Source organism: Heterodontus francisci, chromosome 27, assembly GCF_036365525.1.
Source record: "Heterodontus francisci isolate sHetFra1 chromosome 27, sHetFra1.hap1, whole genome shotgun sequence".
In the NCBI taxonomy this organism is placed as follows: Eukaryota; Metazoa; Chordata; class Chondrichthyes; order Heterodontiformes; family Heterodontidae; genus Heterodontus; species Heterodontus francisci.
This window is the reverse complement of record NC_090397.1, coordinates 40597192-40613965: the sequence shown is the minus strand read 5'-3', so window position 1 is coordinate 40613965 and position 16774 is coordinate 40597192. Positions and strand designations below refer to the sequence as shown.

The following is a 16774-nucleotide window of genomic DNA, read 5'->3' as shown; positions in this document are numbered from 1 at the left end:
CTGCTGATATTGGGGCAGGTGATTGGGAGAACCCGTGGAAAATGATCCCCTATGGATGGAGAAGCAACATTAAAATTTACACTTGAGCCAGACCCCATGTTTGTGACAGGAAAATTGAGGGACCCATAATCAAGGGACATGGATTTAGGGTAAGTGGTGGAGGTTCAGAGGGGATTTGAGGGGAATTTTATTCACCCAGAAGGTGATGGGGATCTGGAACTCACTGCCTGAAAGGGTGGTAGAGGCAGAAACCCTTATAACATTTAAAAGGTACTTGGATATGCACTTGAAGTGTCATAACCTACAAGGCTATGGATCAAGAGCTGGAAAGTGGGATTAGGCTGGATGGTTCCTTGTTGGCCAGCACAGACACGATGGGCCTAATAGCCTCTTTCCATGCTGTAAATTTCTATGATTCTGTGAGCTGAGAAACTGCACCACAATATTCTGTATCGTTTCAAAAATACAAATTTTCACAGTGCTTCTACTGCCTGAGTTTCCTTCTTCCACAGATTTGCATCCGAAGTAGGATTAAGAATTCTAGGGGCCATGACACTAAAAACATTAGGGGGGTTTGCAACCCCATCCCAACATGCAATACCTCCCAAATGTGTGTAACAAAATAGGAAAAATTACAGAAAATGTTGGTTGCTGGAGGAATCCGTAATCACACAGGGTTTATTTGTGCTTTCAGGGCGCAAAGGAGCCCGATGTCAATCCCCTAGCAACTAGGGAAGTAGGTACAAAAATCACTTTGATATAGTTCTGGAGAAAAGGTCATGGTGAAAGGATGGGGTTCATTTAATCAAAATGTCACAGACTATGCTGCACATTTTGTTGGTTGACTGTACTTTTCATCCTGAGCATTAAGGGAGAATGTTACCCAGACCTGAGATGAACCTTGGAGAGACTACCTTGAGTATTTAGAATTGATCATTAGCTACTTTACATTATTCCCTGCCATAGAGTTTAATTTGAATATCTACATTCTCAGTTTAACCTGTGAACAGTTAGTGTACATACATTACTATATCTCATTTAAAGTAGGATAACAGAAAATGATGTCTTACAAAACACTGAGTAAAGTTATCTTCTCTTTCACGTTACAACAGAAGTTACTTCCTGCCAAGCAGCAGCGAAGGCAGGAGTACAGGGAATAAAAAGCATAAATCCAGATCACTGTAACACAGCAGCAGTTGTTGTGTGACTGGAAGCTTAAAGGACTTGTACCAAAAGTAGTCACATCTCCCAAGAGAAGTTCTTTCCCAGGAGATGTAAGTAAACCCCACACTCATGTGTGAAATATACTTCCTGATTTTCTCTGAGTTTGCAGGCAATCAGTGGGCCCCAGGTGCATTGGTTAATCTGCCCCTGGCTTGGTGGCATCATCGGCAACCCTATCCTTTCTATGCAAAAGTTATTTTGAAGAAGAACATCGAAGTTATCCCCAGTGTCCTGACCAATAGTTATTCCTCATCAGCATCATAACAGATTATCTGGTCATGATCACATTGCTGTTTGTCGGAGCTTTCTGTCCACAAATTGGCTGCTGTGTTTCCTACATTATAACAGTGACTACACTTCAAAAGTACTTCACTGACTGTAAAGCACTTTGGGCTGTCCAATAGTCATGAAAGGTGCTATATAAATCAAGTCTTTCTTTCTTTAACTCTTCATTGTTCTCCCAATTGTGTGTGTCTGCTTTTCACAGGTGATAATACCTTGAATATTTGATTGATGTGTGGCACTCAACAGGATCACAGAGTTACAGAACCTAATTAACTTAATTGTACATCAGGGTATTTGCCTTACAAATGTCTACAAATTTACTGCTAAATAGTTCATAGAACATGATTCTTGACTTGCAGTTTACAGATCTAGATCAACTGACTGAAATCATGAAAATAACAGGTACACCGACGCAAGACTTTGTTCAGAAGTTGCAAAGTCAAGAGGTAAGCAGAACATTTTAAACCTATAAAAAGTAACAAATGCAACTTTTTATTGTTTAATGTTATGATGTTAGACATGAATTTGGCCTAACCATCAGCCTCAAGAAAACGAACATCATGGGGCAGGATGTCAGAAATGCTCCATCCATCAATATTGGCGACCACGCTCTGGAAGTGGTTCAAGAGTTCACCTACCTAGGCTCAACTATCACCAGTAACCTGTCTCTAGATGCAGAAATCAACAAGCGCATGGATAAGGCTTCCACTGCTATGTTCAGACTGGCCAAGAGAGTGTGGGAAAATGGCGCACTGACACGGAACACAAAAGTCCGAGTGTATCAGGCCTGTGTCCTCAGTACCTTGCTCTACGGCAGCGAGGCCTGGACAACGTATGCCAGCCAAGAGCGACGTCTCAATTCATTCCATCTTCGCTGCCTTCGGAGAATACTTGGCATCAGGTGGCAGGACTATATCTCCAACACAGAAGTCCTTGAAGCGGCCAACATCCCCAGCTTATACACACTACTGAGTCAGCGGCGCTTGAGATGGCTTGGCCATGTGAGCCGCATGGAAGATGGCAGGATCCCCAAAGACACATTGTACAGCGAGCTCGCCACTGGTATCAGACCCACCGGCCGTCCATGTCTCCGTTATAAAGACGTCTGCAAACGCGACATGAAATCGTGTGACATTGATCACAAGTCGTGGGAGTCAGTTGCCAGCATTCGCCAGAGCTGGCGGGCAGCCATAAAGACAGGGCTAAATTGTGGCGAGTCGAAGAGACTTAGTAGTTGGCAGGAAAAAAGACAGAGGCGCAAGGGGAGAGCCAACTGTGCAACAGCCCCAACAAACAAATTTCTCTGCAGCACCTGTGGAAGAGCCTGTCACTCCAGAATTGGCCTTTATAGCCACTCCAGGCGCTGCTTCACAAACCACTGACCACCTCCAGGCGCGTATCCATTGTCTCTCGAGATAAGGAGGCCCAAAAGAGAAAGACTAATGCTGTCCTTTTTGGTAGTTCTCAGCATAATGTACTATTTATTCCATAGATGTCTGCAGCCCAGTACAGTGTCCTGTCTAAATGAAGCCAACATTGATTTTAAAGTGTCATAATATTTACATAGAAATGACAAAAAGCAGTTATAGAACTACTCTGAAAGCAGTTATCATAGGAACATGAGTAGGTCATTCAGCCCATCAAGCCTGCAATTAGATCATGGATGCTCTGCACCTCAACTCCATTTTCCAAACTTGTCTAAAACCTCAATCGTTGAAAAGGGATCAGATCAGTGACAATGGGCCTGACTTTAACACTGTCCAGGTGAATGGGTTTTGAATGAGTTAAGATTGGGCCAAAACATGCATAAATGGCAATGAATTATGCATTTTCCTACACAAATTGTTTTAGCACCATGTCAGCTGTGGCTCAGTTGGTGGCACTCTTGCCTCTGAGTCAAATGGTTGTGGGTTCAAGTCCCAGTCCAGGATTTGACCAGAAAAATCAAAGCTGACACTCCATTGCAGCAATGAGGGAGTGCTGCTGTGTCAAAGGTACTGTCTCTTAAATGAGATGTTAAACTAAGGCCCTGTCTGCCCTTTCAGGTAGATGTAAAAGATCCCATTGCACTATTTTGAAGAAGAGCGGGGGAGTTATCTCTGGTGTCCTATCAATCAACATCACAAAAAAAAAATCTGACCATTCATCACATTACTGTTTGTGGGAGCTTGCTGTGCACAAATCGGCTACTGCGTTTCCTGCATTACAACAGTGACTACACTTCAAAATACTTCATTGGCTGTAAAGCGCTTTGGGATGTCTGGTGGTTGTGAAAGGTGCTATATAGATGCAAGATTTTTGTTAATTTAATAATTGAAGTTGGTGAGGTATTCTTCTAGCTATTTTAGAAAACAAAATCAGTAAAATGTGGCACTGGATCATTTTTAAGATGCAGATTGTTTGACATCTGATTACATGTGTAATTATCAGTTAATTGTACATTTCCTGTTTGGCTTATGATGCTTTAAGAGCCTGCTAATTAGATTTGGTGCTGTTTCCCAACTGCAGCAAGAAAAAGGTTCAGTTCCAGAAATAGGTTACAACAACAGATGTGTGTTGTCTGCCAAAACAAGGACTATATAAGAACTGAGCTTCTAACAGTTTTTTTACTGAGGTTGAATCAGTTTACTTACATCTTGCATTTATTTTGGAAGCTAGTCTAGAATTTGATATTTTACGTGATGCCACTGATTTAAATATTTTTTAAATATGGTAAATCAATATTCTTACTCAAAGCTGCATTCTCCTCAAAATTAAACAGAAGTTTTGATTCAGATATGTTTAGTTGTTTGACTAATAATTCTTCAAAATTGTAACAGGGAGGGTAGAAAGTCAAAACCCGATGGAGTTTCATGAGTGGCATACAAAGTTGAAAATGATGGAAAGACATATTTAATATGCTAAATGAATGCTTCTTTGAAGTTATTTTTAACCAGAGAGGAAATTAACATTGTTAGGTAAAAGTAAAATACTGCAGATGCTGGAAATCTGAAATAAAAACAAAGTGCTGGAAATACTCAGCAGGCCTGGCAGCAGAGTTAACGTTTCAGCTCTGTGACCTTTCCTCAGAACTGGGTTCTGAGGAAAGGTCACAGACCTGAAAAGTTAACTCTGCTTCTCTCTCCACAGATGCTGCCTGGCCTGCTGAATATTTCCAGCATTTTGTTTTTATTAACAATTGGGTGTCAGCCTTGACTCAAGGGTAGCATTCTCGCCTGAGTTAGAAGGTTGTGAGTTTAAGTTCCACTGCAGGAGCCCCTAACCCATGCTGACATTTCAATATAGTATTAGTGGTACACTGTTAGAGGTGCTGTCTTTTAGATGAGACATTTAAACTGAAGCCCCACTTGACCCCACACTATCTGAAGGAGGATTCTCCAGGTGTCTGGATTTAATCCCGCAATCAACATTACTTAAAAACAGATTATCTGGTAATTTATCTCATTTGTGGCTGTGGGATTTTGCAGTGCACAAATTGGCTACTGCATTTCCCTACTTTACAACATGACTACACTTCAAAAGTGCATCATTGTCTGTGAAGCACCTTGGGACGTCCTGAACTTGAGCAAGATGCTACTTAAAGGTGAGGTCTTTATTTCTACACCAAGAAGCATCAAACACATGTCATAATGTGTTTTGGGCCTTTCACATTAGTGAAGCAGAGACTTCCTTGGTAGCTTGAAAATAGCCTCAAGAGACTGACCACCAATAAATCCCTGTTCTAATTTCAGAATTAAACAGATTTGAATCGTGGCTTTATATTTAGGGACTCCTGAACATAGCGATTATGGTTGATTTGACTTTAACAGAAATAGCAAAGAAATGTGTATGTTTGAAGACAAGGATGCTTTTAATTCAAAGGTAGATATTGAGACCTTTAATATTTCCAATTTTCAAACTGTTTTATCAACTTTTTTAGCAATTTAACAACTTACTCCTTATGAGAGAAATATTATAACAGTGAAACATTGTGAACAGGGATAAAATCACAAATTTCTCATTATATTTCCCAATAAATATTTTGGATTTTTAAAGTTTTGTTATAAAATTACTTGGCTTACTCCTGGAAAAAATGGTGTCAGATGTTTATATAAATCTGGAAATAATGTTTGGGGAGTCAGTTAACAGCATTAAATACTGTAAAATTTGGTGTTTTTTTAAAAAAGTAAAAAATCATGCTATATTTTTGTTTTCTACAGGCTAAAAATTACATCAAAAGTTTACAAAGAGTCCCAAAAAAAGACTTTAAAGCCCTGTTTGCAAATGCAAATCAAGCAGGTAAGAAACACTTCTGCATCTTGAATTGAAGATGGAAAATGCTGGAAAAAGTTAACAGGTCTGGCAGCATCTGTGGAGAGAGAAAGAGTTAACATTTCAGGTTTGTGACCTTTGTCAGATGAAAGGTCATTGACCTGAAACATTAATTCTGTTCCTCTCTTCATAGATGCTGTCAGACCTGTAGAGTGTTTCCATCATTTTCTGTTTTAATTTCGAATTTCAGCATCTGCAGTATTTTGCACTTTAAGAAGTTGATAAGTTTTAGTGAAGGAGTTAGATGGATTATAGCAAATTAATTCTTCAGTCGGTATAGCAATGAGATGTTACTCAGATATGGTAATTTAGCACTTTTGTTCTCTGGTTACATGGGCAATCAAGGGTTGAAGCACCCTCTGCTTAAAGCCCTCTTTATACTTCCATTTCTTTAGACAAATTCCAGAAGACTGTTGTCCATGGCCCGCTTTGTTTACATTATTAAAAACAATTTTCTTAACTCAGGCTACAAATGTACACTCAGTTTTTTGTGGATCAATGTGTCTGCCACTAAGATAAGGCAACCTGCATTAGTAGTGTAAATACCTAGGAGCTGGCTCAAGGATAATAGTCTCCTAGAATCCAAACTAAACAGGCGCCAATGTAAAAGCAACTTGAAACAGAGGTTTGATTGGATGAATTGGTGCACTGAATTCCACAGCTGGTCTGTGTATAGGGTAAAGAATGGAAGCAAAATGCTTGCAGTGTTTTTCTTCACACTGCAAACCTGCAACTCCAAATTGGCCTAAGTTCATCACTGCCTCACTAGCACACTCCCTTGGAGGGAGGTAAGGCAATGAGTGGGCATGGTATGCTTGCCAATGTGATACCCCAACCATCTTTTGTCACTGATTGCATAGAAGGGGTTAAGTAGAAACAAGTTGAGTTTTAGAAAAGCATCTCAGCAGAATTGATCAGTCAGGTTGAGAAAAGAAACAAACATGCTGCTAAGGTGTAGGGCAGGATTAGGGAGCTAAGGTTGGAGCCGGGACCCCGAGGCCACTGTTTCCGTGGAATGTTGGTCTAATGGGAAACAAAGAGATAATAATCTCGGAATGGAGCCATCTGGTATGTGTATTGAGAAGGCTGAGGATGTGTATTCATTGGAATGTGTAATGAATCACCATTGTTTTATGATCAATCAGATCAATCATCCGTTGTTTGAACACATTGCATGATCAGAACGGGATATAAGTTTGTGCTCTTGAATGTAAAGTCAGAGTATTACCTCGGAATACCTGAGGTGGTATCTCTCCCTGCGTACGCTTGAATAAACAATTGAACAACCTGTACCTGAGTTTCCTCGTGTGTTGATTGAGTTGTCCCACAACAGCATCTATGAGTGTGCTAACCAAGCTCAAGCCAATGGGTTAGGTCAGGGAGCTAATCTGAATCAGATTTAAATTACAACTGGTGTGATTTTCCCAAGATGGCTGGTAGCCGATTTCATGACATTGGTATTGGTATTTTCCCCTCGAAATATAAATCCATCCAGCCTGTTTCTGCATTATTGCCAATATTTGTCAATGTGGAAAAAAAAGCTTCGAGCAGATAATTATGCCTGTGTCTCTTTTTGTTTTGAAAACCCAACCAGTGAATTGCACCAATGCTACATCAATATACCTTACATCTAATGTGCATTCTAAGTAACATAAATTGGGTATGCTTGATTCTGATAGTGGGTTTATCCTTTCTCTTTTCTGTGATTAATCATGTGTATTTATCAGTGTACCTTGTTCTTTACAGCATTGTCAGCCATGGCTCAGTTAGTAGCACTCTTGCCTCCCAGGTAGTGGGTTCAAGTCCCATTCCACGACATGAATACAAAGATCTAAGTTTGGCACTGGAGTGCAGTACTGTCAGATGCCATCTTTCAGAGGAGATGTTAAACTGAGGCCCTGTCTGCTTTCTCAGGTAGACGTGAAAGATCCCATGGCACTATTTTGAAGACGAGTAGGGGAGTTATTCCCCAGTGTCCTGGCCAATATTTATCCCTCAATTAACATCACAAAAAAGAAGATATCTGGTCACTATCACATTGCTGTTTGTGGGAGCTTGCTGTGCACAAATTGGCTGCTGTGCTTCCTACATTATAATGGTGACTACACTTTAAAAGTACTTAGTTGGCTGTAAAGCACTTTGGAACATTATGAAAGGTGCTATATAAATCCAAGTCTTTCTTTCTTCACTTCTGTGCAGCAACTTGGCAGATTTCTCTACTTTGAAGTTGCATGTGGTATTGTACCGTACTAGTTTATGTAATGTGTGCATGCAGTCATTCTTTCAAGCTTAGAATGTCACTTATTTAATAATCTTATGTTGCTGACTTTACTTTTCTCAAAACAGCTGTCAACCTTATGGAAAAAATGCTTGTACTCGACGCTGAAAAACGAATCACTGCTGCAGAGGCTTTGGCTCATTCTTACTTTGAGCAGTACCGAGATCCTGAGGAAGAGACCGTGGCAAAGCCATATGACGATAGTTTTGATAACATGGATTGCACTATTGAAGAATGGAAATGTAAACACACTTTTAATACTGATTTTCTTTTTTAAATTGTTCTCCGGTTGTGGGGGAAACTGACAAGACCAGATGTATTGCCCATCCCTGATGATGGAGCCTACGTTAGAGTCAACTACATATTGTGGGACCAGAGTTATGTGCAGCCCAGAAAAAAACACTCTGATTCAATGGCTCTCAAACTTTTGCAGTTAGCCCCTACCAAAAAGGTCTCAGCCTCTCATATTCCTCAAGCTAAGGATGCTGGTAGGGGTAAATCGGCAAAATATGTTAAAATCGCCTCCTGTTTTTTCACTGTCTTCCACCTTTGTTTTTTTTAATTTCTTGCTCTCTTCTGCACATTGTTCATAAGCTTCTGACCTAAATCAGTTTGAGCTGGGATAGTTGATTAGTATAATCAGTTTTTAAAAAACACTAAGATTCGTGTCACAGGCCATTTTACAAAGTAAACAAAACATTGGAGTTTATTATAGATAGAATAGAAAAGCAGAGAAATTATGTTAACGTTATATAGAATCTTGGTTAGTCCACACTTAGAATACTGCCCACGGTTCTGGGGCCTGACTTTAACTCTCTAAATGAATGGGTTTTGAGTGAGTTAAAATTGGTCTCCATATTATAAAAAAGGATACAGAGGCACTGGAGAAGAAGCAAAAAGATTTAACAATTTGTAAGGATGAACTGAGAGGTTATAACTATCAGAAAAAAGACTGGGTGGCGGGGGAGAGGAGGCAGTGACCCAATTGAAGTCTTTAAAATTATGAATGGATTTGATAGGGGAGATGTAGAGAAGCTGTTTCCACTTAGCGGGAGATCAAAATTAGAGGCCACAAGTATAAGATAATCACTAATAAATCCAGAGAGTGCTTAGAATGTGAACTAAAGGCCTGCTACCCGACCCGAACCTGACGGAACCCGACAACATGCGTCGGGTTCGGGTTGGGTCGGGTTATTCTTCCGGGTCCGACTTTTGGGCTCAGGTCAGGCCAGGTCTGGATCGGACACACACAGTATTAATTGGACTTGAAAGGTTGTTTAAAAAGATGAAGATTGGAGCCACAAAGTCAGTAATTGTTTGGTCATGAGTTAAACAGAAACCCATGGAGTTGCGCCACACTGTACCAGTATCTGTATTGCTTAAAATAAACACAGCAATTGCCCAAAGGCTCAAAATATTATACATTACCTAGACTGCTGCTTTACAGGTTGAAATACTTGCTGCAAGTTTATCCAGTGAGCAGCTGAGATGCAGAGATCAGGAAGGTCATGAGTGATTAATTATTATAAAATTTATATAAAAAATATAAAATGATCATCAGGACTCTAGTCTACACACATACGGTACAGTACATGGCTCAGGCACTTGCCTTTATTTAAGCCAATTACCCTCCTTGAAATAAATTTGAAGAATACTACACAATTCAGTGGTTCACAGGCCTTTTCACTGAATAAAGCCCTCAACTTCTCGCTCCAATCTAAATAAATATACTGATAGTGATAAGTCTGCAAAAGATCTGTCCCTTTGTTTTTTCATTCTCCTCCACTTTAGTTTCTGGCTCTTTTTCTCCCTTCATTGTTTCGCTCTCACTCCTTTACTTTCTTCTCACTTTTTTTTTTTGACTCTTTCTTCCTTCACTTTTGTCTTTCTCTGTCTCTCTCCTTCACGTTTCTTCTCTCTCTCTTGCTTTTCACTTTTCCTTTTTCAGACCTCATTCTTGGTTTTGCCTCTTTAACCATTTTCTTTTCACACTGCCTCAAAGCACTGGAGCTCATGAAGAAAGCAAATAGGGTTGCAGCTTTTCAAAGTCAAAAGGAAACAGAGCTTTAAAAGAGAATGAAGGATGGGACTTTAAAACAGAGAACAGGTAGAAGGGTGTTCAATTGAAAAAGCAGCTTGGGGATACTGGAAATTGGTAAGCCATTTCTTGCTAGTTATCATTCCATTGAACATATGCTCATTTACCAACTAATTTATGTTCAAAGTTGTATGATGAAATTCTTTTCTGTCTGCCAGTTGCAAGGTTCCTGAGTACCATCATTTTAGCCATTCTCAGCACAGATCTTAGTCTGCATGAGTCCACAATATAAAATGCTCACAATTTGATATAGATTTGTCAATCTTATAGAGAACATAAGACTATCTGGTATAGGAAATGGAAAGCTTCAACTAGCGCAGTTAAAGATAATCTACTGATATTTGGGTTTAATCACATTGTCAGGGTAGAACTGAGAGAAGGTTACTGCTTGAATCCATATTTAATCTATGGAACTCAGGATTGTTCGATACTGACACTGCATTGAAAAATTAGAAAGTGTTTGACACCCCATTACTGGTGTCTATCTACTAGATAAGTGCTGGTACTATTATAGAAGCTACAATCTATTACATAAATAATCTATGAACATGATTTGTAAAAAAAATGAAGCTAGGCTTTTTTTGTATTTTATTCTGATATAGTGTAAATCCTTTCATTTCACAGTTAAGTTTATATATGTATTTCTCCTGGGATGGTTTCACTGCTGTTTCTTTTTCATACTGGTAGATGTCTATGCTAGTTTTTTTTTATACTTCTGGAAACTTCCCCAATTCTGTTGTTGGTAAAAAATAACCCACCACTTCTAGAACTATGATGTACAGCTCCAAGTCCTAGATTTGATTCCAGGTTCCTGTTGAATTCAGTTCTGAACAGGGTTCCACATCTGAAATAATAACTTGTCTGTTCTCTCAACTGATGATGATTGGCCTGTTGGTGTTTCCAGCATTTTTCAGTTATGGGTAGCTGATTTCAGTTCAAATAGCAGCTGAGATTTTACAGTTGGTTTCAGAGTCCCTAGGCTGGAGAGGGATGAAATTACCAGAGTTCCCATTACTGATTGCTAACTGATGATTTCTGCTGTGGCTATGCATAGCCTGTTTGGGGACACTTATGATCCATCCATAGTTGAAAAGTTTTGACTCACACATGAATATCTTCTTGGGCAAGGTACCTATACAGCTGTGCCCGCATAAGAATCAGAAACTTCAAGAGATACGGGAAAGGACCTAGAAAAAAAAATTATGCCTCGTCTTTCGGTGCCCGCAGGAGTCCTAGTTATGCCTGTCTTTTTGTGGGATATGTCGAACATTCCTTGTTCCAGTCCTACTCAGGCCCCCTCCCTCACCTCCTTGTCCAGTACATTGATGACTGTATCAGTGCTGCTTCCTGCTCCAGCCCCGAACTGGAAAATTTCATCAACTTTACTTCCAATTTTCACCCTTCTCTCACCTTTACATGGTCTATTTCTGACACTTCTCTTACCTTCCACGCCTTCTCTGTCTCCATCTCTGGGAATAGGCTATCCGCTAATATTCATTATAAGCCCGACTCCCACCCTGTTTTCTGTAAGGACTCCATCCCATTCTCCCAGTTTCTCCGTCTCCGACACATCTGTTCTGATGATGCAACCTTCCACAACAGTGCTTCTCAACTGAGGATTCCACCCACCAACCCCCACCCCTCCCCCACTGTAGTTGACAGGGCCCTCAACTGAATCCGACCCATTTCCTGCACATCTTCCCTCACCCCTTTCCCTCCCTCCCAGAACTGCGACAGGGTTCCCCTTGTCCTCACTTTCCACCCCACCAGCCTCCACATCCAAGGATCATCCTCCGCCATTTCCACCACCTCCAGCATGATGCCACTAGCAAACACATCTTCCTTTCCCCTCCAGTCAGCATTCTGAAGGGATTGTTCCCTCTGCGACACCCTGGTCCACTCCTCCATCACCCCGACACCTCGTCCCCTTCCCATGCAATCGGAGGAGGTGTAATACCTGTCCTTTTACCTCCTCTCTCCTCACCATCTAAGGCCCCAAACAATCCTTCCGGGTGAAGCAGCAATTTACTTGTACTTCAATTTAGTATACTGTATTCGCTGCTCACAATGCGGTCGCCTCTATATCGGGGAGACCAAATGCAGATTGGGTGACCACTTTGCGGAACACCTCCACTTATTCCGAAAGCATAGCCCTGAGTTTCCAGTTGGTTGCCATTTCAACACAGCCCCCACTGCTCTCATGCCAACATTTGTGTCTTTGGCCTGTGCCAGTGTTCCAGTGAACGTCAACTCAAGCTCGAGGAGCGGCACCTGATCTTTCAATTAGGCACTCTACAGCCTTGCGGACTGAACATTGAGTTCAATAACTTCAGAGCATGACTGGCTTTTTTAATATTTTATATATTTTTTTAAACCATGTGTCTGTTTTTCATGTAGACAGAGCTGCTCATTATTCCACTATTAACACTCTCTCTGGACTAATGTTTTGTCTTTCACCACAAGCACCAACACACTCTTTGCCTTTGTCCCAGGAGTTTTGTTATTTAATCTCTCCTGCCCTATCAAACACTTTCCCTTTTGTTCTCTTTCCCCCCCGCCCCCCACCCCCCACAACCCCTTCACTTGCTTAAAACCTAATTCTTTTCTAACCTTTGCCAGTTCTGATGAAAGGTCACAGACCTGAAACGTTAACTCTGCTTCTCTCTCTACAGATGCTGCTTGACCTGCTGAGTACTTCCAGCACTTTGTTTTTATGACTTGTCTTTCCTGAACTCACTGCAATCATTGACATGGTCAACCACATCACCACCCTCCGATCTTTATCTTTTGTTGTCATACTTATTGAGACTGCCCGCACTTGATTTCAGTCTTACCTATCTGTTCATAGCAGGTACTGTACTATCATCCAAAGACTTCAATGATGGCATAAATCAGTGCATCTTTTGTAGGATAATGTCCTTTAGAGAGAGCACCAGACTGAGTTCTTCATAGGAAAAAACTTGTAAAAGGCACCAGAGACAAATGGAACTATGACATTTATGCAATGTGTAAAACATGGTATATTGCAAGAGAATAAATCCATTTCTTTTCTCCCTAGGTCATACATATAAAGAAGTGATTAACTTCACACCATCAACTGGAGTACCAGAATCTAAAGAATCTGCAGTGTAGCACTGGAATCGTAGCTATGGGGCAAGACTGTAGTAGTATAGATTCGTGAAGTGAGCATCTGTGAAAACATTAATTTAGTTGTGTTTTGGTTTCAGCATTTTGAAAAAAAAAAGTACAATACTTTATGCCTATAGCCTGCAGTTCAATCAGTGTAATTTTGTATCTTTGAAAGTCAAACTGAAACTCTGCACCAGCATTTCTTGGAAAGCACTTCAGTGTTGTAACATTTTTAAATATTTTGTAGCACTTAATGATTTTAGACTGAAAATTTTCCTGTCGATAATTTAGGGGGAAAAAGCAATCTTGTCCTTACACCAAACTTTTCACGGTACTATATAACTTTAAGTTGTTGTTAATTGCAAAGGATAGTCTATTCTGCCTACCTTGTCTTCAATCTCTTGCATATGCTCCTTTTGTGGTGCATGATGTCTTTAATCGGTATTCTCTAAGTGCTGTTAGCAAGGTAATATAGAGCTATTTTTAACATTGTTATAATTCTAACACTCAACCAAACACGAAAAGGGTATTGAAAACTGATTAATCTATTATCAATTCCGTTATAACTATGTTGAAACACTAATTAGAAGTCATTATCAGAGGTTACATTTCCAAATCCTTGCTTAGAATAGTTGAACTGACCTCTTAGGAACTTTCATGTGCTATTCTACAGCATTGGCCAATCATTTGGGCTTTACATACTCTTGGCCAATTAATTCACTTCTTTTCATTAATCTAGCCAATAATGCTCACTCATTTATATTTTCTGATTTCACAGTCATTTAAAATGCTGTTAACAGTGTAAATCCATTGGGCGCTGTTCGTTACTTGGTCTTACCCAAAGACTTACAATGGGTGTTGCATTGGACGTTCCTGTTAGCCAACTATTGGAAAAAGCGTGGCACTGAGTACAGAACATCTGGGACCTGTGCAAACAGGCCTAGCAACTGTGTACCATCTTAACCAATCAGATTGAAAAATCGTTAATGAGCATGCAGTGTCTTAACCAGGAAGTGTCAGTTAGAATATTTAGTTCAATATCAAATCATTTACAGAAAGTAAAATAAAGAGAGGGAAAGTAAGATTAGATTTATGAGATAGAGGTGAGAAACGGAGTTAGATTGAGATATAGGGATGAGAGACAGAAAAAAGTAAAAATTTTTGTATCTCCAACAATAATTAAATTTTGAAGGAATGAGACTCCACTTGTTAAAATTAATTTCCAGTGTCAGAGAGGTTATTTGGCAGTAATTAAAATTTACACTGTTAAAAATGTACTTACACTAGAATGGGCAACCCTAAAGTTTTCTGGTGAGGTTAGTGTATGTATATCAGCTAAGTACAACAACTTCCCACCATTCCATGTATTTCAATGCCAAGTCTCTTTGGCAAATCACCATTCTCACACAGCTTCTGGACGGGCAAGGCATCTCCGGTCAGCAACTTCCTGATTCAATGCATTTAACTGCAGGAGATTGCTGTCCAATTTAGATTAATAACGGTGAGCGCTGTTAGAATTAATGGTAAACCTATAATCTGTGCCATTGTTTTTCAAACCCATGAGAGTGCACTTCAAGAGTTTCCTCAGGGATGCCATCTAGGTATTTATGGTAACTTTTCAATCATTTCCTTGTGAGCTGTGCTCTACATCAGCCAGTATTGCATCCAGACACTCATCCAGTGTATTACTATCCTAATGAACCTTTTTGGTAATCGCATTCATACTTGATATTTTGTTGCTGAAGGAGCAGTATTGACTAAATCTTAAGAAACTATGAACTTGTATTGCAGATAAACCACCAATAGGCTAAAACATTAAACAATCTTTTAAAGTCTGAAGAGTATCGCTGTTTCTGGCAAGCCACCTGTATTAGTGCACTGAGATGCATTCTGTAAGAAAAGGTCAGTGGTACTACAGCCACTCAGTAACACAATTGCAACATTTTGCCAATCTACTGTATCTTAAGTATTAAAAATAAGGAGGCAAAAATCCAACAGGGGGCACCCTAGGTCCAAAAAGGACCAAAGAGAACAGCTCTAAAATTTTGAAAATTGCACCTTAGGGAGCAAAGAACCATCCTTTTAAAAGCAATTGCTGCCTAATTTTTAAAAAAACTTCCATTATTGGGCAATTTGAGTAGGGGTAGAAACCCTGTAGGTATGGTTTTGCCACAAATTATAACCCTCCCTCACTAGGATTACCCTCTTCCCCTTCCAACTGTACAAGCCCAAACCACTCTCTCCTTCCCATATACCAGAATTTCTAGCCTCATGTCTTCAGAGGACATTAAGAAAAGGAAAACTCAGCACCCCAGATAATTTATGTTGATTAAGGGCTAAGAATATCATCTATCAATCAAAACTCGAGGCATAATGGATAAAATTGATGTGGTGGACTTTTTAAAAATCCTAAACTACTTCAATGCATTAAAAATATCTACAGGGAGTAAACTTTAAAGATCAGGTCAGATTTTATTTCAATGTTTTATCTTTTGCTCTCATGATTACACAATTTATTTCATTACCTTTAATGTCAATGGTGAACTGGCCAATAGGGCATGGATGAGGATAATAGAGGGATAAAGAAACCAACAGAATGGTGCTATGGAATGGTGGTGCTACCTGGACTCTTAATGACTCAATTTGCTGTAAAGTCAATTGGCTTTGGGAAGTCCTGTGGTTGTGAAAGGCACTACATAAATGCAAGTCTTTTTCTTTAGACAAAAAGAAAACATTTTTGTTTGTGTTGGCCTCACTAGACAGAATGGGTACTCATTGAAAAGCTCACCCATTACCATTAATCAAGTGTTAAGGTAGTTTTAGGTGCTAATATTTCTCACAGCTAGATACTAACTCTAGATTTTAGCAGTTGCAGCTGGCAAAAGAATAAGTCTTACATATTTCAAGAGATGGAAACTCCATCCCCCATCAGAATATTTCCTCAGGAAACTGTCACAAGTGCAAGATGGGCCAGCAAGGGTTTCTTCTTAAAGAATGGTTGATCATTTTAAATTTTTTGAGATGAAAGATAATGAATAAACATCAAAATATTTTAGATTGTGTTGCTTTATCTCAATATTTTAACAGTAGTTTTTGGGTCGTGCTGCAAATTATGCTAAACCACAAAAAAACATGCAACCTTCACATCAGATTGATCATGGTAGAACTTAGCAATAAATCTGTTCGCATGGACAAGATGTAATTACTTACTTTTTTGAGGTGTGTGGAATCCCAAGTTATCAGATGACTCCATTTAACATGAGAAGATTTGGGGCTGGATGATCATTTCCTTTACCACCCACTTTTGGGACATCCTAAAGTCATGAAAGATACTATATATTTCTTCCTTCAAATAGCCTGCCAATGCCCTTTTGGTACAGTGGTCCTACCTGGACAAGCAGTTGGGAAGGACATCAGTGCTTTCTTGTGGACTGTTGCTGTTTAAGCTC

At 39.7% G+C, this 16774-nt stretch overlaps 1 protein-coding gene across 1 annotated transcript in view; it reads left to right on the top strand.

Annotated features, from left to right (window-relative positions):
* The window catches only part of mapk12a (mitogen-activated protein kinase 12a), a 68276-nt gene extending 51896 nt beyond the window's left edge, over positions 1–16380 (top strand). Inside the window, exons 9-12 of the mRNA XM_068059192.1 lie at positions 1876–1955; positions 5709–5787; positions 8167–8340; positions 13255–16380. Coding sequence (XP_067915293.1) covers positions 1876–1955; positions 5709–5787; positions 8167–8340; positions 13255–13328 — 407 coding nt within the window. The 3' untranslated portion in view covers positions 13329–16380. The remainder of the gene's footprint in view (positions 1–1875; positions 1956–5708; positions 5788–8166; positions 8341–13254) is intronic.
* Positions 16381–16774: the final 394 nt, after the last annotated feature.